Source organism: Ictidomys tridecemlineatus, chromosome 1 (assembly GCF_052094955.1).
Source record: "Ictidomys tridecemlineatus isolate mIctTri1 chromosome 1, mIctTri1.hap1, whole genome shotgun sequence".
NCBI classification, from domain to species: domain Eukaryota; kingdom Metazoa; phylum Chordata; class Mammalia; order Rodentia; family Sciuridae; genus Ictidomys; species Ictidomys tridecemlineatus.
The window spans coordinates 247,478,013-247,506,008 of record NC_135477.1 but is presented as its reverse complement, the minus strand read 5'-3'; the positions used below and the strand labels follow the sequence as shown (position 1 = coordinate 247,506,008).

Genomic DNA, 27,996 nt, shown 5'->3' with positions numbered 1-27,996 from the left:
TAAAAACACTGAAGAATCTAGGGACAGAAGGAACTTACCTCAAAGCCACAAGGGCTATTTATTGATAAACACAAAGCCAACATCATACTGAATGAAGAAAAACTGAAAGCTTTCCCTCAAAAATGAATATAGTACTTGAAATTTTAGCCAGAGCAATTGCCAAGGGAAGGAAATAAAAGGGCTACAGATAGGTGAGGAAGAAATCAAATTATCACTGTTGGCAATTGATATATTCCTATACTTAGAAGAACCAAAAAACTCCACTAGAAAACTTCTGAGTCTGGTAAACATATTTAGAAAAGTAGTGGAATACAACTGCATGACCAATATCATTCTGCAACCTGTACACTCAGAAAAATGAGAAATTATATCCCATCTGATTCAAATGTATGATATGTCAAGGTCATTGTACTGTCATGTGTAACTAATTAAAACAAAAAAAGAAAAGTAGCGGAATACAAAATTAGTATATAGTAATGATACATCAATAATGAATCTGGTGAAAAAGATATAAGGAAAATAATTTCATCAATTTCATCCATAGTAATCTCAAAACAAATAAATGAAAAACTGGAAATAAATCTAACCAAGGAGGTAAAAAACCTCTACCATGAAAATTATAGATCACTGAAGAAAGAAATTGAAGAAGACACTAAGTGATAAAAAGGCCTCGTGTGTTCAATAATAGGTAGAATTGATATTGTTAAAAATGGCCATATTACAAGTGATATACAGATTCAGTATAATCTCCACCGAGATACCAATGCCATTCTTCACAGAACTAGGAAAAGCAGGCCTAAAATTCACTTGGAAGAATAAAAAATCCAGAAAATCCAAAGCAATCATGAGCAAAAAGCAGTGCAGTAGAAAATAGGGAGGTTCTGGAGAATGAAATTGACCAAATTATGTTTTGTGCGTGTACAGATATATCAAAATAAATTTTCCTCTTACGTTGAATTATAGTGCCCCATTAAAAAAATAAATCCTCTGACTTCGTTTATGCTCTCTTTATTTATATGTTTTAGAGATTGTAGTATTGTAAGAATTCTGCCCTCTCAATCTGCTAACCATCAGCATAGAGAACATGAGGATATTTGCACAGGATAGCTTTTTAAAATAGCTTGGAAAACAATTTTTAAGGAATAACTGTTTTACTACTGAAAGAAAAAAAACAGAGAAATAAGTTTGTTTGCTAGATTTTATAATTAACTTTTGTATGCTCTAGTGGAATAGAATTAACAGGATATATGATTATAAAAGTGAGATTTATTGGATTGGCTTGCACAATCAGAAGCTGGATAGTCTACAATGGCTGTCTGCAGGCTGGAGAGCTGGAGGAACCAGTAGTTGTGCCATCCAAGAGGTTGAAGCCTCAGAACAAGGGGGATCAAAGATGCGACCGTAGGCCCAGACAAAGGCTTCTGGAAACTCCCTAGAGAATCACTGGCAGAGTATGAATTGAGAGAGTGATGGAGCAGAAGTCTAACAGCCTCTGGCAACTGTAGCAGCAATCAAGAACCCATTCAAGGGCTGGGGTTGTGGCTCAGTGGTAGAGTACTTGCCTAGCAGGTGTGAGGCACTGGGTTCCGTTGTCAGCACCACATGTAAATAAATAAAAATAAAGGTCCACTGACAATTAAAACAACAACAACAACAAAACCCATTCAAAAAGAATCAAGCTTGCATCTGCTGCTACTTTCTTGTTCTTCCAACTTTTATTCCATCCAAGCCACCTTCCTATTAGACCGTGCTGCCTATGCTTAGGGAGGGTTTCTATTTCAATTTACTGTCCCACTTGCCATTCATTCTTTGACACACTCAGGAGCCTCTTAGTCTCTGGCATCTGTTAATCCAATTAAGTTGACAATTAACCATTATAACTTTTTTTTTAATATTTATTTTTTCAGTTTTCAGCGGACACAACATCTTTGTTTATATGTGGTGCTGAGGATCGAACCCGGGCCGCACGCATGCCAGGCGAGCGTGCTACCGCTTGAGCCACATCCCCAGTCCAACCATTACAGCTTTTAATAACTTTTCATTGAAAGCACATTTTTGAATGTTTCATATCTTAACTCAGAATACAAAAATTTTTTTGTTTTCATAAGTTTGTTTTCCTAGGCTGCCCAAAGAAATGATATATGTGTAAAAGCTTAACTTTGAATAAGGCAGGAATACCTAATTTTAGATCTATCATCTTTCATCATTATCTTTTCTATTAACTTAATGTCAAAAAAATTAAAAAAAAAATTTAGTTGTAGATGAACACAACATCTCTATCTATCTATTTATTTTTATGTAGTGCTGAACATCAAACCCAGTGCCTCATGCATGGGAAGCAAGTACTCTACCACTGAGCTACAACCCCAGTCACCCCAAAATTATTTTTTAAATTACTATTTTATTTATGTCTGTTGATCTTAATTATTTTGAGAGGAAAAATTCAGGACCTGGAAACTGGGTAGAGTGTAAATAAATAAAAATGAGATGTGTTATGATTATGCATATGGTGCAACTGCCATTACTGAAATCTGATTTCCCTAGTTTGGATGAAGTATTTGAGGTCTGAGTGAATGAGAACTTTTACTTTATTGAACAGTTCAACAATTTAATTTTATCATTTTTTTTTCCTCTTGAAGGTAGTCTGAATGGATGATTTAACTAGTCTGCAACTAGTTAAGGCAGATGTCTATAGTGTACCTTAATAAGAATTTAAAATATTCTATGAACCACTTAGTTTGGCTACTTTCTCAGCCACTTTTATTTTGGTAAGGGGTTCCAGTATGTTGGGAAGCAATGGGTTCTGTATATCACTAAATAATTTAATATCTCCTTTGTAACAAAACCACGTTTTAAATTCAATAGTGATCTGTTTGTTCAAGGTTTGGTTCTAGGGGCTGGGGATGTGGCTCAAGCGGTAGCACGCTCGTCTGGCATACGTGCGGCCCGGGTTTGATCCTCAGCAACACATACCAACAAAGATGTTGTGTCCGCCGAGAACTAAAAAATAAATATTAAAAATTCTCTCTCTCTCCCCTCTCTCACTCTCTCTTTAAAAAAAAAAAAAGGTTTGGCTCTATTGATGAGATTCTTTGAGGGTGTAAGAACAGAATTTTAGCTGTGATCTATAATTTATAAAACTTCACTCTTGTTTTTAAGATAGTTCTGATTGAATTAAGATTTTATGGGAGGTTGAGTTTATGGGTGATTTGCAACAGTAGCTATAAAACCAATATTTTAAATAATAATTCTTTATGAAGTATCCATATTTAAAATTTTTGATTGAGTCTGACATCATTAATGATTATTTAATGCAATTGGTATTTCCCACTACAGATTATATGCAGGTCCAGAGGTAGACATATGGAGCAGTGGGGTCATTCTCTATGCTTTATTGTGTGGAACCCTTCCATTTGATGATGATCATGTGCCAACTCTTTTTAAGAAGATATGTGATGGGATTTTTTATACTCCTCAGTATTTAAATCCTTCTGTGATTAGCCTTTTGAAACATATGCTGCAGGTGGATCCCATGAAGAGGGCCACGATAAAAGATATCAGGTAAGAAAGCACTTTGGAAAATATCAGATCTAATATATCCATGATCTATATTAAGTGAATGGAAAAGTTGTAGAATAGAATATACAGTGTAATCCATTTTTATGCGAAAAAAATTACATAGTATAAACACATTTATTTCATTGTGGTATTAAAAACATGCTGAACTGATACTTAGGGAAGTTAAATTGGTTGGAGGGAGAGATTTTATTTTTTACTTATATGTCTCTGTATTGAAATTGTCACAATTTCATTGTATTACTTTTTTTTTTCATAACTTTATTTTTTTAATTTATGTGGAATTGAGGATTGAATGTAGTGCCTCAAAATGTGCTAGGCAAGCGCTCTACCACTGAGCCACAACCTCAGCCCCTGATTGTATTACTTTTTAAATTTAAAAAAGCTAATGATAGACTGGGGTTATACCTCAATGGTAAATCTCTTACCAAGCATTCATGAGGCCCTGTTTGAGCCCAGCACTGCACACGAGTCCCAAAACATTAAAAAATTTAACAAAGAGTAGACAGGACCATGGTGGGATATTACTTTAATTTTCTTCTTATTTTTAATTATTTTTTTTCTTTTTAGTTATACATTAGTTATACAGTAGAGTATATTTTGACATATTTATACAAACACAGAGTATATCTTATTCTAATTAGTGTAAGTACATAGGAAATTTATTTCAGAATCATTCCTTTATTTCTGTTCATTTCTTATTCTTGTTCTCTCCTCCCTTCCCTCATTCCCCTTTGTCTAATCTACTGAACTTCTATTCTTTGCCTCCCCTGTCTTGTATGTTAGCATTCACATAATCAGAGAGAACATTGACCTTTGGTTTTTGGGAATTGACTTTATTTTGCTTAGCATAATAAGTCTCCAGATCCATCTATTTACTGACAAAAGTCACAAAGTCATTCTGTTTTTGTGGCTGAGTAATATTCTGTTGTGCATATATGCCATATTTTCTTTATCCATTTATGCCCTGTTGAAGGGCACCTAGCTTGGTTCCATAGCTTAGCTATTATGAATTGAGCTGCTATAAACATTGATGTGGATACATCAGTAGAGTATGCTGATTTTAAGTCCTTTGGGTATATTCTGAGGAGTGGGATAACTGGGTCAAATGGTGGCTCCGTTCCAAGTTTTGCTTTCCAGAGTGATTACACCAATTTGCAGTCCCACCAGCAACGTATGAGTATACCTTTTTCCTGCATCCTCGCCAACACTTATTGTTGCTTGTATTCTTTATAATTGCCATTCTGACTGGAGTGAATGTAGTTCTAATTTGTATTTCTCTGATTGCTAGAGATGTTGAACATTTTTCCATATATTTGTTGACCATTTGTATTTCTTCTTCTGTGATGTGCTGGTTCAGTTCCTTTGCCTATTTATTGATTGAGTTATTTGTTTAATCAGTGTTTTTTAAAAAACTATATATATTATAATCAATGTTCGGTTTTTTGAGTTCTTTTTATATCCTGAAGATTAATTCTCTGAGGTGCAGGTGGCAAAGATTTTCTCCTATTCTGTAGGTTCTCTCTTCATGTTCTTGATTGTTTACTTTGCTGTGAAGAAGCTTTTTAGTTTGATGCCATCCCATTTATTGATTCTTGATTTTACTTCTAGCACTAGAGGAGTCTTATTGAGGAAGTTGGTTCCTAAGCTGACGTGATGGAAAATTGGGCCTACAATTTCTTCTAGTAGGTGCAGGGGTCTCTGGTCAAATGCCTAGGTTTTTGATCCACTTTGAGTTGGGTGTTGTGCAGGATGAGAGATGGGGATAAATTTCATTCTGCTACATATGGATTTCCAGTTTTCCATGCACGGTTTGTTGAAGAGGTTATCTTTTTTTCCAGTGTATGTTTACGGCTTCTTTGTCTAGTATGAGATAACTGTATTTATGTGAGTTTGTCTCGTGTCTGTTTTGGTGCCAGTACTGTGTTGTTTTCGTTAATATAGCTCTGTAGGATATTACTTAAATTTTATAGTGGTTCTTTAGGATTTTCTATAGTATTCCTCAAATTTCATTTTTATGTATTCTCATCAGGATGAATACTTTTTAAAAGTGAATTTGTGTTACTGTTTGAGTTCCGGCATCATGTAATTTATGTTTTTTCTTTTGTTCATCTCAAGAGAAAGTTTTAATTAATAATGTTTTACATGGAGGATACCTTGACTCATGTGAAATTGTTCTTTTAAAAATAAAAGGAAATGTTTCATTTTTTATGTTTTAACCTTGTAGTTTAAATAAGGCTTACATGATGATGATGGATCTTCTCAAATTTAGACAAGCCATTTCTGATGATAACTAAAAATATTCACTGCTAACTTCATTTTCTTGCCATCATTATTTCCTCCTTTTCTTATTTTGACTCCTTGTTTTTGTTTTCCTTAGAAGTTTTCTTTTGGTTTTCTGATGGTTAGTTCATACGTTTCTCTCATGTAAGGAGAAAGAAGAAAGAAATCATATACATCTGGGACTATAAATAAGAAAGTGTTAGGGTTAAGAAGTGAAGAGTATGCATGGAACTTGAAGCTTGATTTCCTTTCATATACTCCATGTGCCAAAAGACGAGCTAAAGAAGAGAGCATGAATTTAGCGTATGATTTTACTACCAGAGGGAAAGAAAAAGCCGTTCTCTAAAATGTGTTTTTTTGTTGTTGTTTTTTTTTTTTGGTACTGGGGATTGAACTTGTGGTGGGGGCACTCAACCACTGAGCCACATCCCGGCCCTATTTTGTGTTTTAGTTAGAGACAGGGTCTCACTGAGTTGCTCGATTTTGCTGAGGCTGGCTTTGAACTCTGGATCCTCCTACCTCAACCTCCCGAGCCATTGGGATTACAGGTGTGTGCCACCATGCCCGGCCTAAAATGTGTATTTTAAAATACTTAAGCGAGAAATGTATTTGTTTGTGTTTTATGTATTGTTTCCCAACTAAAATGTAAAATATGTAGTTGTTAAAAGACTTAGAAAAATAACAAAAAGAGGGGAATAAAGATTATTTTGATTTCCATCATCTAGAAGATAACATTGTTTTTTGGGGTGTTTTCCTCTGTTGTTCCCCTCTCCCCCTTTTTAGTATAGTTTTTGACATGGTTCAAATATATCCTTTTATGTGTGAAGTTAGGGAATTCAGATAGGGCATCTTTTAGAATATGGCCTTTTGGGTCACCTGGAACTTGGGTGCAGTCCTGACTCTGCCTGTTACTATCCTGACTTGGCAAGATCCTTGATCTTCTGGAATCTCATTTCCTTCATTTAAGACCAAAAGTATGTTTTTTTCAGAGAGTTGTTTAGTGTTGACAGGAGATTATATATATGAATTGTTTGGCATAAAGCCTAGCATATAGTAATAGTGAGTCATCTATTATTTTTGTTATTAGATTCTTTTTATTTAACATTGTATCTAAAGAATATTATGATGGACTGGGGTTGTAGCCCAGTGGTAAAATGCTTGCTTAGCACATGTGAGGTACTGGGTTCAATCCAAAGCACCAAAAAAAAAAAAAAAAAAAAAAAAATATATATATATATATATATATATATATATATATATATAAGGCATTGTGTCCATCTACAACTAAAAAAAATTTCAAAAAGAAATTATTATATTGAAGCCACAAAACATTTTTTTTAACTAGAGATAAGCTGTGTTTTATTATTATCATTTGTTCTAAAACTTGAAATGTAAGTGGAGACATTTCTTTTCCCATTGCTACATTGGTCCTTAAAATCAGAGGGGGTCTGGAACATTTCCCTCAGTATATATGAGAAAGTGTGAGGTAGAAGAAGAAAATCTCTTTTTAAAAATATGATAGTGAGGTGCTAGGGTTGTGGTTTAGTGGGAGAGTGTTTGCCTGGCATGTGTGAGGCACTGGGTTTGATCCTCAGCACCACATAAAAATAAAGGCATTGTGTCCATCTACAACTAAAAAAATATATGATAGTGATAATACAGTATGTCTTAAATTCCTCAAAGATGTTGATTTTATTCCTGGCTGTACTCAAAATCCTTTTAATCCTTCATTTTTCTTAGGGAGCATGAATGGTTTAAACAGGACCTTCCAAAATATCTCTTCCCTGAGGATCCGTCATATAGCTCAACCATGATTGATGATGAAGCCTTAAAAGAAGTGTGTGAAAAATTTGAATGCTCAGAAGAGGAGGTTCTTAGCTGCCTTTATAACAGAAATCACCAGGACCCTTTGGCCGTTGCCTACCACCTTATCATAGATAATAGGAGAATAATGAACGAAGCCAAAGATTTCTACTTGGCAACAAGCCCACCTGATTCTTTTCTTGATGATCACCATTTAACTCGACCCCATCCAGAAAGAGTGCCATTCTTGGTTGCTGAAACACCAAGGGCACGACATACTCTGGATGAATTAAATCCACAGAAATCCAAACACCAAGGTGTAAGGAAAGCAAAATGGCATTTGGGAATTAGAAGTCAAAGTAGGCCAAATGATATCATGGCAGAAGTATGTAGAGCAATTAAACAACTGGATTATGAATGGAAGGTAAGAAAGAGCATTCTGAGTATTAACACATTTGGCAAACCTGTAGTCTAAAAAATGTTATAGAAGAATTGATTTGGTGTTTTTGTTTTGTTTTGTTTTTGTCAATATCGTACGCCAGGTTGTAAACCCTTATTATTTGCGAGTACGAAGGAAGAATCCTGTGACAAGCACATACTCCAAAATGAGTCTACAGTTATACCAAGTGGATAGTAGAACTTACTTACTGGATTTCCGTAGTATTGATGGTATGTACATCACATAAAATACAACAGATGGTTTATTAGAACTTGTTATGTAATTTGACTTTAGTCTTTGATTCTTTTGAAGCTTGTTCACTTATTCCTAGTAGTTCAGTATCAAAGGAATATGGATTGTGACTTTTTGTTCCTTTTTGATATAACATTTGTGAATCTATTTAGTCTTGTAATCTTATAGTCTACTGTCATTTTAAATTTGTTTTATAAAATCCTTAAAGCCAAGATAGAGTTTGATCCTAAAAAGACAGTTTCCTGCCACATTTCTGGTGGTTTTTTTTTTTTTTTTGTAATTCATTTTGGTAAGATAAAATATTATAAAATAAAATAAATGTTCACATTTCTGTTAAGTTTTTATTTACTTTTTAAAGTTTTAAAGTTAAATACAATAGTTTTAAAGTTAAATACAAGGTTATAACTATTCTTTTTTTCCATGTTTTTTTATTGGTGCCTGGTTTTATATGTTATAGTGGATTCATTGTTATATATTCTTACATGCACATGATATAACAGCATAATTTGGTCACTGTCAGTCTCCAGTAGTTTCCCTTTCCCTCTTCTCCCTTTCCCTGATCTCTTTTCCTCTTCTACTGGTCTCCCTTTGACCCCCTCCCCCTAGAATTTTCTGTTTTCTTCTCTAGTTTCCAAAGTGAGAGAACATATGACACTTGACTTTCTCAGTTTGGCTTATTTTACTTAATGCTCTCAAGTTCCATGCATTTTCCTGCAAGTGACATAATATCATTCTTCTTAATGGATGAATAAAACTCCATTGTGTTCATGTACCACATTTTCTTTATCCATTCGTCTATTGGTAGATACCTAGGCTGATTCCATGGTTTGGCTATTGTGAATTGTGCTGCTATAAACATGGGTACGCATGTATTGCTATAGTAAGATGACTTTAATGCTTTAGGTTGAATACTGATGTGTGGTATAGCTGGGTCATAAGATGGTTCCATTTCTAGTCTCTTGAGGAACCTCCAAACTGATTACATAGTTGTACTAATTTACAATCCCACCAACAATGTAACAGTGTTCTTTTTTCTCCACACCCTATTATTTATATTTTTGATGGCTGCCATTTTGACTGGAGATGAAATCTCAGTGTAGTTTTGATTTGCATTTACCTAACTGCTAAAGATGTTGAACATTATTTCATATAGTTGTTGGCCATTTGTACTTCTTTTGAGAAGTGTCTGTTTGCTTATTTGTCCACTTGATTTTGGTATTTATTTAATTGAGTGTTTTTAGTTCTTTATATATTTTAGCTAGTAATCCTCTGTCAGAAGAGTAGCTGGTAGAGATTTTCCCCATTCTATAAGTTCTGTCTTCACATTTTGAATTGTTTTCATATTTGTACAGAAACTTTTAAATTTTTTTTAATATTTATTTTTTAGTTTTCGGCAGACACAACATTTTTTTTTTTTAAGCAATTTTAATATTTATTTTTTAGTTTTCAGCAGACACAACATCTTTGTTTGTATGTGGTGCTGAGGATCAAACCTGGGCTTCATGCATGCCAGGCAAGCGTGCTACCGCTTGAGCCACATCCCCAGCCCAGCTTTTTAATTTGATGCTATTCCATTTATTAATTCTTGGTATCATTTCCTGAACTTTAGGCCTATAGAGGAAGTTCTTGCCTATGCCTACGTGTTCGAGTGTTGACACTACATTTTCTTCAAGAAGTTACAAAGTTTCTGGTCTAACTCCTAGATCTTTGATTCATATCAAAATCATTTTGAATTGACTTTTCTGCGGGGTGAGAGATGAGGTTCTAGTCTCATTCTTTTACACACGGATAACTAGTTCTCCTACCACTATTTGTTAAAAAGGCTGTCTTTTCTCTCAACATGTTTTTGGCACCTTAGTCAAGGATGAGATGACTGTACTACTGTAGGTTTGTCCCTGTTTATTCTGTTCTGTTCCATTGATCTATATTATGTCTCTGTTTTTTTTATATCAATACGTTATAGATTTTGTACAAATCTGTACAAATTTAGATTTTGTACAAATATAGATTTTGTTGCTTCGGAGTATAATTTGAATTGTTATGCCTCCAGCCTGGATTTTTTAGATTAGAATTGCTTTGGTTATTCTGGGTCATTTATTCTTCCAAATGAATTATGGACAGGTTTTTTTTTTCCTTTTCTTTCTAGTAATGTAAAGTATATCATTGGTATTTTGATGGGGATTATATTGAATCTGTATATGTTTTTGGTAGTATGCCATTTTAACAATATCAATTCTGCCTATGCTTGAACATGGGAGTCTTTTCATCTTCTGGTGTCTTCTTCAATTCTTTCCTTAGTGTTCTATACTTTTCACTGTAGAGGTCTTTTATCTCCTTGGTTAGATTTATTCCTAGGTATTTTATTTTTAAGGTCTATTTTGAATGGGATTTTTTTTTCTGATTTACTTTTCAGCTAATTCATCATTGTTATATAGGAAAGCTTTTGATTTTTTTTTATGTTGATTTTGCATCCTGATATGACTATTACTCTTCATTGACCAGATCAATTGAGTTAAGTTTTGTTTATGGAAGATTATATAGAATTATTAGAAAAATTTCACCCATGAATTCTTCTTTATAAACTCAAAAATAGTACCTATTCAGTATCAGAAAGGCACAGGTTTGAATTATGATATGCTGGCTAAACCTGATTTTCTGGGTATATCCAGATAGCAAATGTGTGCTAGCACATAGTAGTACAATTTGAGATATAGAATACGTTTTATTTTTATTACACGTGGGTGAAACTTGCAAGCCTAGATTTATTAGTACCTAAGTTTACATTCGAATGACCATTTACTATTTTTGTATTTTGATTCCAATAGTTTTTCTTTGAATTTAAAAAAAATTTTTTTAGTTGTAAACGGACACAATCTTTATTTTTTATGTTGTGCTGAGGATCAAACTCAGTGCCTTATGTATACACGGCAAGTGCTCTACTTCTTAGCTATAACCCCAGCCCTATTTTTTCTTTCTTTTTTTTTTTACTGGAATTGTTGTTCACTTATAAGATTTTAAATGAGGCAGATGAGAAAGTAGAGAGTGAAAAGCACTGAGCTGAAGTTAGAGGAAACTTCTGTTTTAAACCTAATTTACATTTTTGTTCATTTCTTTGCTTGGACAAGTAACAACTTATCTAGGTGTATTTTTTTAAATCAGTAAATAAGGTATGAATCAGATGATTCCCATTATACTTGAAATATGATTCCATATTTCAAGAGAATCGATGCTATGACTTTCATGTAGAAGGATTAATTTTTATTGCTAAAAATGGTATTTATTAAACCCCAGGTTATTAGTTTACTGGGTTCTTAACCTTTGATTGCAAAACTGATGAGTAGCTGTATTAGGAGAATAGATATTATGTTTAAAAAAAGATGACTAGTTCAACCCAGGCATATTGCTTCATTTTTCGAAGGTGTTTAAAATACACGTTTTGAATATCTGGTCAATATTCTTATTTAAAGAAGCAAATTCAGTATTTCAAAAAATCTTGTGGGGAGGTCATATATTAAAATAAATTGAAATTCTTTTTACCTAGATGAAATTACAGAAGCCAAATCAGGTACTGCTACTCCACAGAGATCGGGATCAATTAGCAACTATCGATCCTGCCAAAGGAATGACTCAGATGCTGAGGCTCAAGGAAAATCCTCAGAAGTTTCTCTTACCTCATCTGTGACCTCACTTGACTCGTCTCCTGTTGAGTTAACTCCAAGACCTGGAAGTCACACAATAGAATTTTTTGAAATGTGTGCAAATCTAATTAAAATTCTTGCACAGTAAGCCTAAAACCTTGCTTATTTCTTTAATAGCAATAAGCATGCATAGTAAATTATAGCTAAATGCTTCCATTTGTAATCAAGTTTTATATATATATATCATATATATATAATTGTAACTAATTATGATATATATATATCATATATATATAATTATAACTAAGGATTGGCCTTTTGGAATGCAATTTGCACAGGGATTGAAATATGATTAATAGTCAAAAGCCTAATGTGCAGAAATAAATTAAGATCATTTTGTTGTTTGTTGTTCAATGGGTATGCAGCATTATATAATACATACACAATGGATTATAGCTCTCAGGCTCACTTGATTTTTGGCTATTTTATATGTAGTGTATATAGGGCTTTGTAGAATATTAATTTACCATAAAGGCCTTCATATATCCTTACATGTTGATGTGTTACTTCATAAATTTATTCAACACATATTGCCTAGCATTTCCATAGAACTTTATAGGTGATATTGTTTTCTGGGATCCTCAAATTCTTAAATAGTATAAATAGTCTGGATAACTTCTTCTGTATCTCTCTCTTCAAATTCTATATTATAAGTCATATCAGATATTAGATTCAAATGAGAGTTTTCTTTAGTTTGATAAGTCCGAATACACACAAATTTATATATTCAAAAACTCTAGGCACTAAGTTTAATCGTTAATTTGTCCCCCTAATGCTTTGTATATAAAGTATTGCTTTAAGAGCTAGTTGCATATACTGTAAATAAATCATGTTTCTGCCAATTCCACAACTTACTCTGGCTCATCATGTCTGCCAGTATTGAATGTATGCAAAAATTTTTAATCATTTGATTGTGTATCTTTTAAATTGATTCAGGACATAGGAATACATCTTACAGACTTTAAATGCTTGGATCTGATTTGCCCTAAAACTATTTTCTGAACATGTTTTAAGAAAAAGTTGAAAGACTATATTGGTGAGCACATTTAGCTACTACTTAGATTCATTAATTAATGTTTTACCATATTTGATTTCTTTATATTCATATATGTATAAACATATAGGTATACATATATATTTTTGTGCTTTTTTTCCTTAACCATTCGGATGCTATAGATGTTTATTATCCCTGAATACTTAAAGCATATCCAAAACATAATGATATCCTCCTTAAAAAAAAAATTATAAATCCATTGTAAAATTTATAATTCCCTAATATCTTCTAATGCTATTCTCCTGCCCCATCTGTCCTCCAAATTTCTTTTATAGCTTGTTGTTTCAAACCAGGATCCAGTTAAACCTTACACATTGCATTTCATTATCTCTCTTTAGTCAGATATAACATTATTATTATTTCTAAAATGTGGAATAAATCAGTGCTTCTAAATGGTCAAGTTTGTTTCAGGTTTTATTACTTTTTTAAAAATTAGCATTATGGAAACTGTCTAAAAATGTTTACTCTTACTAAGATCCCTGATTTATGTATTTTTTTTCTTAGTAAAGAATCACATACCAGGTGTAAATGCAGATATTAAAAGTCACTTCAGATACAATCGGTATCATGTGTATCCTGATAAAAAATAAAAAATACTGTATTCTCCATATTTGCATTATATTATTTTAACTTAAATTGGGGTTGGGAATGTAACTCAGTGATACAGTGCTTGCCTGCCATGTGCAGGCCCTGGGTTCACTTTCCAGCACTGCATTTTATCATTGCAAGGGAGCTCCCCCCCACCCCCTTGTATTAGGATGGTTTTTGGCAAATACAGTGAGCACTTATCAGATAATAATGTAATCAGATGTTGTGATAGTTTGCATAAATGTTTATTCTAGTTAATGGTGACTCCAGTACCTCTAGACTGATGCACTGAATTGAAAACAAAAATCTTGATTTTTTGGGGGGGTGGGTCCAGGGCTTGTTTTATTTCAACTTTGGGTTTGAAAGATGTATATAGTAATTAAGTTCCTTTTAAATATGAGTTCAAAACTGTATTTATAACTTGTATGTAGTCCTCTGGGGGATATCGATTTACTTGGGCTCTCTGGAAGCAGCATTATATTACTGATGTTAAGAACAGAATATTGTATTTTTAAAGTTACAGATTTGTACATAGAACTAAATAATACTCTATAAACTCTTGTGAGGAGGAGAGAAAAAAGGAAGAACCAATTAAACAGGACCTTCTAAAAAATGTTAATTTTGTGAACTTTGCTTCTAAGTTATTGTGATTCATTTTACTTATTGAGATTTATTTTGAAGATGTTTAAATATTGCACTTGTACAAGTAGTATGGTAATGCAGATTATTGCGGTAAATTGTTTTTTAAGCTTAGACAATTTTTGGTTAAGTGTGTCAAGGTTACAACAGAATTTTCACAAATTTATTGTAGTTTGCAGATTCTTACTAATATTAAAGTTGTAAGGGAAGTCAATGAAAATGCTTTTTTAAAATCTTTTTTTATTATCTTTTCAGCAATTTATATTTTTTGTGATTTTATGCAACCATATTTTTACTTTGTCTTGAATGAAAGATGTATAAGGTTTTTGCCAGAAATGTACTGTATACATAGTTTTAAATATGACAGATTTTACTGATATGTAAAAATTTTGCCATTAAAATTGATTTCTCACTGAGAGGAACTTTTCTACCAAGTTGGGACATATAGGAGCTTAATATATCATATATAATTTAAAATAATTTCACTGAAATAAATACCATTGCTTTTACTTTGATTATATTTTTCTTAAGATACTTTTGTAGTTTTTCAGAGTTTTAGATAATTTTATATAAACCCCTTTCCTCCCTCCCTTGTGCTGCCCTTTTTGATCTTGTAGTGATACCATTCACACAGAATTAACACCTGGTAGCCTGTGACTGGATGTGGAACTCCCTGCCATTTGTGTTCCAAGTGACACCATTGGAATGAAAGAAAAATGTGTGTGGTCTAAACATGTTTTTCGTTATCTTCTCCCCTACCTCCCCACCCAAATATGAATCTCAATTTCATTGTGAGTTTTCTTGACAAAATGAGTGAACTTCCACATATAACATGTAAATCGGAGGTAGGATAAAAATCAATCTGTGGTTTATGTATGCTTTGAGTATACAATTTCATAATAAAGAAAAACTTCATTTTTCATCTGTTAATGTCTTTCTTTTTTAACCTCTGGGAAAACTAAAAAGGGTGGGTGGTGGTGAGACAATTTATTCATGGCCAACTATCTGTATAGTGCTTGATCAAATTTGAGTACTTAAAATATTGTGATCTTGTCTCCACTAAATTAGTTCCGATTTCATCTAGAAATCAACCACCTAAACAAAATGTTAACATATACACACAGTAAAAGCTATGGTTGTGGTTCAGTGGTAAAGGGCTTGCCTTGCATGTGTGAGGGAGGTGCTACGGATTTGATCTTCAGCACCACATAAAAATAAATAAATAAAATGAACTTAAAAAAATAAAAAGAGTCAAAGCAGCTTCATTTATCAGTAGCTAACGTTGGATTTGGGCCCATTACTGTTAGAATTCAGTTAGTACTAAATCTTGTATCCATACAATTCATCCTGCATTGTTATGCAGGGCTTTAGCTAGATTGTAGGCATTCTAAATTCTTAAAACAAGAGAAAACAATGTTAAAGAACATTATTAAAGAACATTATGAATAGCATATAGGTTCTTTTAGGGGAATTATTGCTCTTTGTATTTACTCTGTACAAATTTATACCAGGAAAGATTGTGTTTGAAAATTAATATCTACTGAACTGTTTATTATAAATGCCAATAAATGCTAAGTGATAAATTTAGATAATTTTTTAGCAACTTGGAAGATGTTTATGTTTGTCTCTAAAAAGAGTTCAGAAAATGTGGTAAATAGATCAAAAGGTTAATAAAGATCATAGACCAAAGAACAGAAATGATGGGCGATTGTAAATACTTTGTGGGAGGAAGCCTTTGTCAGACTAGAGGGGATCAAGATTAAATTACCTGAGGGATGTAGGAAACCCTAGAAAAGGAGCACAGCCTCAAGCACCATTTCCATTTCCCTCGGTAAACTGTGGCCGAGATGAATCAAGCACTACAAATGTGACCACAAGACATCCTGCTCTGAGCATCTTGTTGGGGAGATTACATATATTTAAATGTTTTAATAGATTCTAACCTATATAAAAGGGCACAAATCATAAATATTGGACTAAATGAATTTTCAAGGTTTGCAGTGAACTTGCCCTGTCACCCTTTGCTCAGATTAAGAAATACTGCTGCCACCTGAGTGTAAGAGAAGCCATATGTTATTATTTATGCCCTGTTCTGTGGGTGGCACACGCCCTGGTCCAAGTGGGAAGGAGCTTCACAAAGGTGTGAATGTTAGGAGTGGGGTTCACTGGAGGCTAGCTACCAAAATCATGCATTGGTCATTTTGAAAATATTACTTAAGCAGCTCTTACAAATGATGCATTTAATCAAACTAAATAGTCATATCTGATAACATCACTACTACTGATCCCATTAAATAAGTCTGGAAGTATTCAGAAACTGTCAAGATCACGGTGGTGAGTACAGTGTTTTTTTTCCAAAACCCCTAATTTTTGCTTACAATCTTGAATTTTGTCATTGGTAGTAAACACTGTCAATTGTTTCTCTTGAAGTAACATTCTCCTTTTTCTTATTTTCAAGGAATGGTTTGTCAAACACAAGTCTAATAAGCTTGTGAATGCTTCCAAATAAAAGTTGTGTTCCACGACAAAGTATCTACTTCAATTTATAGCGCAGTCTCACAAATGCTTTTCTTGAGACATCATACTTTAGTATACAGCAGAAGTACTTTATGAAGACTTCCCATTTTGTCACAGAATATTAAAAAATATATTTGCTGGGTGCGGTGGCACACATGCCTATAATCCCAGCGGCTCAGGAGGCTGGGACAGGAGGATCTCAAATTCAAAGCCAGCCTCAGCAACAAGATATTAAGCAACTCAGTGAGACTTTGTCACTAAATAAAATACAAAAGAGGGCTGGGAATGTGTCTCAAGGGTTGAGTGCCTCTGAGTTCAATCCCCAGTACTCCCCCTAAATCCCCCCAGAACAAAAATGGACTCAGGAATCATTTTATTTACTTTTCCCACGTTTTTTATTGGTGCATCATAGTTGTACATATTGGTGGGATTTGTTACATATTCATATATGCACAATATAACAACAATTTAGTCAATATCACTGTCCAGCACTTCTCCCACTCCTTCCCACCTCCTGGTCCCTTTTCTCTACTTTAATCTCTTATAATTCATCACCTTTCTTTTCCCTTTCCCTCTCTGGCTTCCACATGAGAGAAAACATACAATCAAGGATCATTTTAACACAATAATTTCTACTGCTTTGTCAAGAATATTTTTGAGTGATGGCACTTATTTTTCTTACCACAAGTGTGTGGTGGAAGAATATGACAACCAGTAGAGTTCCCTATAATTTACCTTAATTCATTCTGAGGTGCCAGCAATTTTGCTCCCTATTCCTTTTTAAGCATCAGTTCAAATGTCAGCATTGTGAAAAGGGCAAATGATGTCTTCATGAGTATGAAAATGGTTTTGGCTTTGAAAAGGTCTTGTGACTCTTAGGGGATTGAGGATCACTTTTCAGGAATCATTGGTTTACATCAGAAATCCTCAATAAGTGAGTTTCTGGAAGAATTTTTCTTCTGGGGATATTTGATATTCTCTGGGGAAAAGTTTTGGTTGTCATCATTGGTAATGATGGTGGTGAATATTAAATATAATGGTGGAGAGAAACCAGGGATGCTGCAAAAACACTCAGGAGGCCCTTTCCTTAACAAATGCACAGGAGGCCCTTTCCTTAACAAAGAATGATCTAGTTCTAAATGTTAATATGTAGTTCTGAGGTTGAGAAGGTCTGGTTTCCAGAAATGGGTCTTCCTTTGTATAATATAAACTAACAGTCATCATTTTTCAATTTCCTGAACAACTGTTTCACATTTGCCCTCTCATTTTCCTTCATATATATATATATATATATATATATATATATATATATATATATATATTCATATGGTTTGATTTGAATCCAAGGAGAACATAAAGGCACATTGTAGCATAATCTGCTTCTCTGTAAAGCTTCTGAAGTACATTTACATTCAGCAATTTACCAACTCATATTTGCAAATTTACCTCCTCAACCATTTGAGTTTTTAAATTGTCAGCTTCATTGGGATATTATTGACAGATAAAATTACACATATATTTAAGGTGGACAAGGTGATTTTTAAAAATTTTTAGTAGTTGTTGAAAAAAAAATATATATATAGAATCGAACCCAGTGACCCACACATGCTAGGCAAGCACTCCACCACTGAGCCACAACCCTAGCCCCCACGGTGATATTTTGATATACATTTTGAAATGATCAACACAATCCAGCTTATAATATACCCATCACTTCACATGGTTACCTGAGTGTGTGTACACATTAGTCTTAATAGTTTTTTTTAGTTGTTGATGGGTCTTTATTTTATTTATTTTTATGTGTTGCTGAGGATCCAACCCAGTGCCTCACACATGCAAGGCAAGTGCTCTACCACTGAGCCACAACCCCAGCCCACATATTACAGTCTTAATAACTATAGTCACCATGCTGTACCATAGGTCTGCAGAACTGCAAACTTGAATCCTTTGATCAACATCCACCCATTATCCTCAGTCCCCAGCTCCTGTTGACTCTGTTCTACCCTGTTTCTGAGTCTGACTTTTTAAGACGCCACACACGAGATTCGCAGTATTTGTCTTTCTGTGCCTGGCTTATTTCACCTAACATAATATCCTCCAAGTTAATCCATGTTGTTTCTGATGGCAGGATTTCCTCCTTCTTCTTTTTTTTAAAAAAATTTTTTAAGGACTGGAAAAATATATATATATATATGCACACACACACACACATACACACACACACACACACACACACTATAATTTTCTTTAGCTATCTAGCAGTGAATTGCCCTCTTATTTTCTAGACATGATTCACAGATACTTTCATGTATTCTCTATTCTGAGTCCAATTTATTTGTTAATTCCCACATGAAGCCTACAGGTAAGCCATGATCAATCCCTTGAATCTTTATTTTTTTTTTCTTTGCTCTCTGCGGTGGCTGACCTCATCAGTTAGGTTGTAAAGCGCGTTACAGCACCTTGCTTTACTTGCCTAATAGTTGTGCCTTGGGTACAACCTGGTATCCTTTTTGGCTTCACTGTGATGTTTTCCTGCCCTCTTGCTGGGGTCACCGGCTCGCTGGTTCCGACTACAAGTCCCAGAAGGCATTGCAGATCCCGCTGCAGTGGCTTCTGGGATTTGTAGTCCGGGAGAAGGCGTCTGAGGCGGAGAAAGACCCCGATAGTCGTCATTTCTCTGCCAACCTCTTTAAACTACTCGGACCTCTCTGAGGCTTCTCAACCCTTTTCTTCGTAGGTTAGAGAGCAAAAGTAGGCAGGTAAGGAGTCTGGCGTTTTAGTTTCCGCTTCCTGTGGCAAAGGGCAAGCGGAATGTAAACACGGGGCCGCGGCAGTGGTTATCAGGTAATTGGGGCTAGCGGTTGGCGGGGAAGCCGGGGCAAGAGGATGAAGACGAGGCGAGTGGGTGTTGTGGTTGGGGAGAAGGGGCCTTCAGGAGTCAAGAGGGGGTCCCGTTAGAGGGGTGGCAGGGCCAGGCGGGAGTGTCGGCCCTGCCTCACCGCCGCCTGGGCTGTTGCGCGCGGGCGCGGCGGCCGGCGACGTGGACCTTCCCGCGGCCGGGAGCAAGCGGCGCCCACTCTCGGCCGAGCCGAGGTCGGGGGCCCGTGGCGGCTCCGGCCAACTGGCGGCGAGGGCCGGGGCGGGGTTCATGAAGGAAAAGTCGCCGATTCAGCTCTCTCTTGAAGTAGCATTCTCGGATAACTCCTTCTCTGGGTTCCTCACCTCTGAAGACGTCTCCACCCGGAAGGATGCGGCGGCGACTTCCTGGGTCCACACAGTGTTTTTTTTGCCCTGAGTCCCGCGTCCTCGGACCGGGTCAGGAATGACATTTTACCCACCCACAGGCTTTCCCCTTCTCCTGGTTGAGCAAGATGTAAAGCTGCCAACTTACTGAGCGCCTACTACACGGGTCACGGCTGGTGAAAGAGATCAGAATACAGCGTCATTATTTAGAATTTTTATGGCACTCATCAACTATAGTTCTATATAAAATGTTTTTTGAGTTTTTCGGGTTTCATGAGTTTACCATGAAACCTGTATGATTGTGACTTATTCATATGGTTTCTTATCCTGGTGAAAAAAAATGTTAAGGCTAGGCTGTTGGTACCTTGTATATCTAGCTATAGATTTAGGAAAACCTCCTTTTGTACGTTACAATTTTATGTTCAGATAACCTTAAAGAAACGATAATTTCCTACTATTTGTCTTTAAAGAACAGCTTTATTGAGGTAAAACTGATGTCTCATGCAGTTCACCCATTTCAAGGATATATGGTTCTTAGTATGGTTCTTAGTTGTGTCACCAATTATAGAACATTTTAATCACATAAAATGGAAATTCTAAAATCATTAATAGGCCTTTCCCATCATCTCCCCCCAGCAGCATTTAAGATATCCAGATCAAATCGAAGTGTTCAATTTTCCTTGGGGAAGGTATTTCACATATTCCAGGAACTCACTCCTCTTTTTAAGCCTGGTTAACTTTTATCTTTTAAAACATAAAGTTCTCTATAAATACTCAAGTGTCCATTTTCAAATATCATGACATCCTTTGATTACTTTTGGTTATACTTTCATTGTTTCAAGACGTTTTTGAAGAAAATGTAAAACTGTGGTGGTGGCTTTGAATGAATAAAAGATTCATGCTTTTATCCTCTAGGCCCTTGATACTGTTCGGTGTTTTTACTTATTCCTTATTGTTGTATCTTTCCTAATCCCCATAGTGACTACTTCAGATCTTCTCATTTTTTCTCAAGACTTAGATCCATTTATTTTTACTCTACTTTGAGCAAACGACTGTCTCCCATTTCCGTGAGAAAAATGAATCGTGGGGAACATGAAATTCTTTTTCTTTTTCCTCCATCTCTGAACTGTCCTATAGGTTTCACTCAGTATTAGCTTCTCTTTTGCAAGATATGTTTTCTAGTTCCTCTCTTCAAGGTGAATCTTGTCAATTTCTTGTGTCTTCAGCCCTCCTATAATTTTAGAGCTTTATTCTGTCCTGACCTCTCCAGCCTTTGACTTTGAGGAATTTGTGGGGGAGAGTGACAAACATTTGAGGAAACAAGGTGTGGCTTTTTCATACACAATTGAGAATTGTGTCCTCAGTATGATAACGGTGGTTTGGGTTAGAAGATAGAAATGGTAATGGAAGTCCGATTGATCCAAAAATTTGGAAAAATATCTGAAACAGTCACTGTGGATTTACCTTTTTCCTTTCCTCCCTATCATATCCCCTCCTCCTAATAATCAACAGATGTAACCAGTGATTTTTAAGGTAATTTGCCCGCAGTAAGCATGCCAGGTTTCTGTTACTATTAGTAGAGCTATTACACTGCCTGGTGCTCTACATTACTAATATAGAAACAGAGCTCTGTGTGGAAACTTGAAACTGGAAAACTTAATCATCATCCTTGTTACTTTTCGGACAGTCATAAATGTATGACTTCTTTCTTATCTTGCCTTTTTCATATCTTGTGAGGCCCTCCTAAGAATCCATTCCCTCAGGTTTTCTTCTCTGTGCCTCTGGACTTTTGACCCATACTAACCACACTTCTATATTCAGCCATTTCTTGGTTCTTTCTTTAGAATATGTATAGTCATGTTCAGACATCGAAAACTCATTCTCCCATGTTGTGATGGGTCTGGGGAAAAGTTTACATTGTCCTAGCATGATTTATAATCCATCACTTCTCCAGGTTTTTCTAAAAATCTGTGTTCCTATTGTAAAATGTGTTTCACTTATATCAGCTTGTGCATTTCATTGGCGCTTTCTCATATTCAATAGAACTTAGTCCCAGGACCCACAATTTTCTTACCCCTTCAATGCTGCTATTATTTAGGGCTTTTCCGTGTGAATGATCTCACAGCTATGCTCATCTTTTTTTCCCTTCCTTTAGTGATTACTTTCACTTCACCCAAGTGTGGCAAGGTTAAAGATCTTCACATCTGTCTGCTAGAACTTACTTGTTTATTGTTTCATTTCTTTCCTTCCTTTACTCTTAAAATGCCTATTCCTTGATCCTATCTTATTATTTAATTTTTTTGTGATACTGGGAATCAAAGCTAGGACTTTTTGTATGCTATTAAAGGACTCTACCACTGAACGATGTCTGAGTCCTTTTAAAAAAATTCTCAGTTTTGAGGCAGAGTTTTGCTAAATTGTTTAGACTGGCCTCAAACTTACAATCCTTCTGCGTCAGTCCTCCTAAGCAGGCATGTGCCACTGCTCCTGACTTGTTTAATCAATTCAAAGAGCACTTGGTGCATTTTTTCCCCCTGTCCCTCTATTTGGTCAATCAGTTCACCTAATCTCCTTGGGGTTATAAACTTCTGTATAAATGGAATGAAAGCTTACATACTCTTCCCCAGTGCATGTTGTATAAAAAATTTATATACAATCCAAAGGATTCTTTAGTATCTTGAAGTCCATCTGTGCAACTAGTAAATTGTGGGATCCCTTATTAATCCCCTCTTTAAACAAATACTCATTGAATGCATCTAGTATTTTCTTTAACTTTGTTCTTTAGTTTTGCTTTCATATCCCTTACATTTGTATTATTGCAGATTTACAAAAGCAGTTTAACTTCTCTTATTTTTTTGATTTGCCCAATAGTTCTGTGAGTTAAGTCATTTATAAGCTTATATCTTTTAAACTATATTTGTTTTAAAAAATTTTGATATATGTGAAAGGAGAGAGAAAAGTACTCCTATGTACTTATCACTCAGCTTCATTAGTTATTAATTCAAAGCAGTCTTATTTCATTGATATCTTCCTCTCTACTGAACTCTGCACCCCAATGATTACTTTGAAACAATTTTTAGATATTGTATAATTTTATATGAAATATTTCTGTAATTTATAAAAGACAAGGGTTCTTTTTATAAATATGATCATAATACTGTTATCATACCTAAAATATAGCAGTAATTTTTTAATGTTGTTAAATATCAAATCAATTTTTTTCTCTTTTTTGTCATAAGAGGGTTTTTTTTTTTTTTAACTCTTGGCTTTTTTGAACCAGGAGTAGAACAAAATGTACACATTATATATGTCTTTTAAATTTCTCAAGCTAGGGGTTACTGTCTTCCTTCATCTTTCTGGCAGTTAATGTCTTGAAGAAACCAGTTTTTTTGGGCGGGGGGACACTGGGGGTTGAACTCAGGGACACACAACCACTGAGCCATATCCCGAGCCCTATTTTGTATTTTATTTAGAGACAGGGTCTCACTGAGTTGCTCAGCACCTCTTTGTTGCTGAGGCTGGCTTTAAACTCGAGATCCTTCTGCCTCAGCCTCCTGAACCTGGGGGATTACAGGTATGCACCACTGTATGTGCCACTGCACCCGGCTAAGAAACCAGTTTTGCTTCTCTTGAGTTTCTGTTTTCTGCTGCCTGTGTCTCTGATGTGTTATTCAGTATGCTTAACTGTATCCATATGTTTTCATAAACTTTCTTAGAGGACTGATGTGATTGAGGATTAGTTTTTGCAGACCAGCTTTCTGGATGGTGTGCTGCTTCCATTAAGAGTTGCAGTAATGTATAATGTCCAGTTGTCTTTCTTGGTGATGTTAGCAGCCCTTGATGATCATTGCCCAGATCTACTAATTGAGAATTGAAAAATGGTGATAGTCTAAGCCTGCTACTCTTTATTCACCTGTTAGTTGGAATATTTTTATAAAAGGCTAAGGTCGAATTTCATAATTTTTCTTTGTAATTTTCTAGCATGGCTTCCTTTGGGTGGAAGAGGAAAATTGGTGAGAAGGTCTCCAAGGCCACTTCACAGCAATTTGAAGCTGAAGCTGCTGATGAGAAAGATGTAGTTGAGAATGATGAAGGAAACTGGCTTCATGCCATTAAACGTAGGAAAGAAATTCTCCTTGAAGGCTGTACTGAGAAAAGTAAACAGCTGAAGGATGAAGGAGCGAATTTGGCTGAAAATAAAAGGTAGGTTTTGGAAATTTTCTTATGGTGCAGTTTGTTTCACTCCCAGGCTGTTTTGTTGTCAGTAATAGAACAAAGAGTTACAAATTGTGTAAATTCATGTTTTTTTTTTCATTCTTTTATTAGTTGCACATGACAATACAATGTTTAAACCTTTTTTATTTTTATTTTTAAATCTTACTTTATTTGTTTTTTTAAGATACACATGATAGTAGAATGTATTTTGGCATATTATACATACATGAAGTATAACTTATTCTAATTAGGATCCTATTCTTGTGGTTATACATGATGTGAAATTACCCTGGTTGTGTATTCAAATACAAAGATAGGAAAGTTATATCTGTTTAATTCTACTGTCATTCCTGTTCTCTTACCTGCTCCCTTCTCTTTATTCCCCTTTTTCTAATCCAGTGGACTTCTATTCTTCTCCTCCCCACCCTCCCTTGTTGTGGGTTAGCATCCACATATCAGAAAGCAGATTCTGCCCTTGGTTTTCTGGGACTGGCTTACTTCACTTAGTATGATAGTCTTAAGTACCATTCATTTACTGGCAAATGCCGTAATTTCATTATTTTTATGAGTAAGTAATATTCCGTTGTTTATATGTACCACATTTTCTTTATCTATTCATCTGTCGAAAGACACCTAGGTTGGTAACATAGCTAGGCTATTGTGAATTGAGCTGCTATAAACATTGATGTGACTGTGTCCAAAACAAAAGAAAACAAAACAAAAACACCCTACAACAACAACAGTAAAAAACTTTTTTACACTGAAAAAAGAAGATATTTCAAAGTGATATAAACATTACCATTTTCTAGAGGAAATGAAAGTTTGTAAAAATTGTCTTCAGGATGCTTATAATGTCTGCTTTACTATCATTCTTTTGTTCTATATAAATAGAAGTAAATTCTAAGTGAAATGTAATCCAATTTATTGGTTAGTAGAAGATGGTTTAATCTCTGAAAACTTTTCCTTATGATGTTATGTAAAGTCAGGCATTTCCCAAACAGTTTTGAGGGAATATACATTTAAAAATAATACTTAGTTTTCATTTATCATTTACATACTGTATCTTTTAGTAAATATGACATAGTGTGCAGGAATTTGATAATAACTGCATTTATTCATAACCCTTCTTGAATTAAGCTTTTATACTTCTCCTGTATGTGCCTGCTTTTTTTCTCCTTTGCTGTTTCTTAAGTACTTTTTACCTTTCACTTGTTAGATTATTCAGTGGGAATGAAGGTCATTCTAACACACAAATTAGTGGTGAAAAGATAAATTGTTTAGTAGAGTGTTGAGACGTGACTTATGGATGAGTACAGACCAGTTTTTTATTTGGTTGTTTCTCTGTATCTGTCATTTAATTCCATCCTTTGTTGTGTAAATTTCTTATAAATTGAAAGTTAGGTGGAAATACTTGATTTAGAGTTTCCATTTTTTAGCAAGAATATGTTATAGGTAATGTTTTTGCTTTATATTGCTTCATATTGGGAGATAAAGCATAAAGTTGCTCTCTGTTAGAGCAGACATTGCAAAGACATTGTAATCCTTTCTGTTTATTGTGTTTGACATCTGTTGAGAGGCATATTTTTATAAAACTATTTTTTTCCTTTTTAAAATTTTCAGTCCTAGGGAACAAATCTTAAGTCATTGGTTTTTAGTGAAGCAAATATATTAGGAAAATTGTACTTAACAGTATTAGAGACCTAGGGGTGTAGCTCAGTGGTAGAGTGCTTACTTAGCATATACTAGGCCCTGTGTTTGATCCCTAGCAAAAAAAGAAAAGCAGTATAAGAACTGTTGATAAATTTACACTAAGTGTATGCTTTTTAGAAGCTATACCACACACACACACACACACACACACACACACACACACACCCAGTAGGAGTAGTATCTGATTTTTTTTTTTTTTCAAATACTAGGAATTGAACCCAGGGCCTTGTGCATTTTATAAGCATGTACTCTACTTCTGAGCTATATATTCTTAGCCCTGGGAGAAGTATCTGAGACAGGCCTCTGAATACTGTTCATATAAACATGTAAAATCAGGCTTGTGTGTTGTTGACTGGTATCTGCCACATGGTAATGAAGAGTTTGAGAAATTGGGGGGAGGACATGAAGTAATATTTAGGAAGAAACACCTTTTTAAATTTTTTTTTTAGTTTTCAATAGATCTTTTTGTTTTATTTATTTATATGAGGTGCTGAGGATTGAACCCAGGGCCTCACCATGCCAAGCAAGTGCTCTACCACTGAGCTACCATCTGATTCCAAGGAAGAAACACTTTTTTCTTTCTGTTTTTTCAGAGTTACAAGAGTAGTTATAAGATTCCTTGTCAATCATTTTTTTCATTAATGAGTTACTGAGTTGAGGAACCGACACACTTGTTTCTAGTTCTGTTTTTCATTTTGATTCTAGGATAGTTTTTAATTATACTTTAATATAAAACAAATCAGTGCATAAAGTGTAATATATTATCATCTCAAATTGAAAATGAAGGGTAGTAGTCAAGATCTGTGAACATCTTAACAACCTAATGTTAAATTGTGAATTCTCATTTGTGGCATGTTAAACATAAAAAGTTTTTTTTTTATAGAATGTTGCAAAATTATGGCACACATCTTTAATCCTAGTGACTGGGGAGGCTGAGGCATGAGGATCACAAGTTCCAGGCTAGCCTGTGCAACTTGGTCCTAAGCAACTTAGTAAGACCCTGTCTCAAAGTGAAAAAAAAAAAAAGAGCTGGGGATGTAGCTTAGTGGCAGAGCATCCCTGGGTTCAGTCCCAAGTAAGCAAAAAATAACTATAAAATCGGCTATTCTGTCATAGAAGAAAACCAAATGTAAATTTTCCACAGTTATGAAATCAATTTTATAATATCCATAAAACATCTTAAGAAATTCCTGTAAATGCCTGTTAAAAGTTCATTAATGTTGTTTTTGCCTTTTCTCTAAACCACACGAGTATGTATGTACAAGGGAAAAGCTATTAAATTATTGCCATGGATTCTTTCTGAATTTCCTGTGGTAGTGAAGAGATATCAACTTTGTAGATAAACAAAGGAACTTTTCTGCCTGGGTGTTGTAATATTGAGCCATTTCACTAAAATCAGCTGGATTGGATGCTTTGTTTTGAATGGAAAACACTGTCTTTATGAGGTTCTCTTGAACCTTTTGAACATTAGACTATGTAGCTGTGAAAATAATTTCCTAAATGGGCAATATGACTGGGGAATTTTAAGCTGAACAATTGCCAGAGTTTAAACAGATCAGGAATATATTTAAGCTTCAGCCATCCAGACTGTAATGTCTTTATTCGTCACTTGGTTCATTCACTGGAGTCACTAGAGAGGTTATTATGCCTTAGGATAAGATTCCTTTGGTCCTGCCCTAGCAAAGCTTAAAAACGTGTTTTGGAGGCTGAGGCAAGTCAAGCCCAGCATTAGCAATTTATCAAGGCCGAATCTCAAAATAAGGACTGAGGATGTAGTTTATTAGTACTGCACCCATGGGTTCAATCCTGAATACAAAACTGAAAACAACACCCACCCCATAATAGGTGCTCTATTTTTTTTTTTTTTTGCAGTACTCAGATTGAATCCAGAGGTTCTTTTTTTTTTAAATAATTTTTTTTTTTTTTTTTTTTTTTTTTTTACTGGTAATAGGGATTGAATCAAGTAACATTCTACCACC

General features: G+C 34.8%; 2 protein-coding genes and 1 long non-coding RNA gene across 7 annotated transcripts in view; 2 read left to right on the top strand and 1 right to left on the bottom strand.

The window, feature by feature from the left end:
* The window catches only part of Prkaa1 (protein kinase AMP-activated catalytic subunit alpha 1), a 37,911-nt gene extending 22,657 nt beyond the window's left edge, over positions 1 to 15,254 (top strand). For all 3 annotated transcript variants that reach the window (XM_078017870.1, XM_078017869.1, XM_021726560.3), the window contains 4 exons: positions 3,337 to 3,561; positions 7,600 to 8,086; positions 8,205 to 8,331; positions 11,895 to 15,254. In XM_078017870.1, the coding sequence (XP_077873996.1) occupies positions 3,337 to 3,561; positions 7,600 to 8,086; positions 8,205 to 8,331; positions 11,895 to 12,139 (1,084 nt within the window). In that variant the 3' untranslated portion in view covers positions 12,140 to 15,254. The remainder of the gene's footprint in view (positions 1 to 3,336; positions 3,562 to 7,599; positions 8,087 to 8,204; positions 8,332 to 11,894) is intronic.
* Positions 1 to 19,464, bottom strand: part of LOC144365605 (uncharacterized) — a 60,745-nt gene extending 41,281 nt beyond the window's left edge. Inside the window, exons 1-2 of the long non-coding RNA XR_013424261.1 lie at positions 19,323 to 19,464; positions 12,025 to 12,074 (exon numbers count right to left, since the gene is read on the bottom strand). This is a non-coding gene — a long non-coding RNA (uncharacterized LOC144365605). The remainder of the gene's footprint in view (positions 1 to 12,024; positions 12,075 to 19,322) is intronic.
* Positions 19,465 to 19,473: 9 nt separating this feature from the next.
* Positions 19,474 to 27,996, top strand: part of Ttc33 (tetratricopeptide repeat domain 33) — a 50,034-nt gene continuing 41,511 nt past the window's right edge. Inside the window, exons 1-2 of one of the 3 annotated variants that reach the window (XM_013358789.4) lie at positions 19,474 to 19,608; positions 24,074 to 24,295. In XM_013358789.4, the coding sequence (XP_013214243.1) occupies positions 24,075 to 24,295 (221 nt within the window). In that variant the 5' untranslated portion in view covers positions 19,474 to 19,608; position 24,074. The other 2 variants (XM_005325617.5, XM_021726562.3) reach the window with 2 other exon arrangements.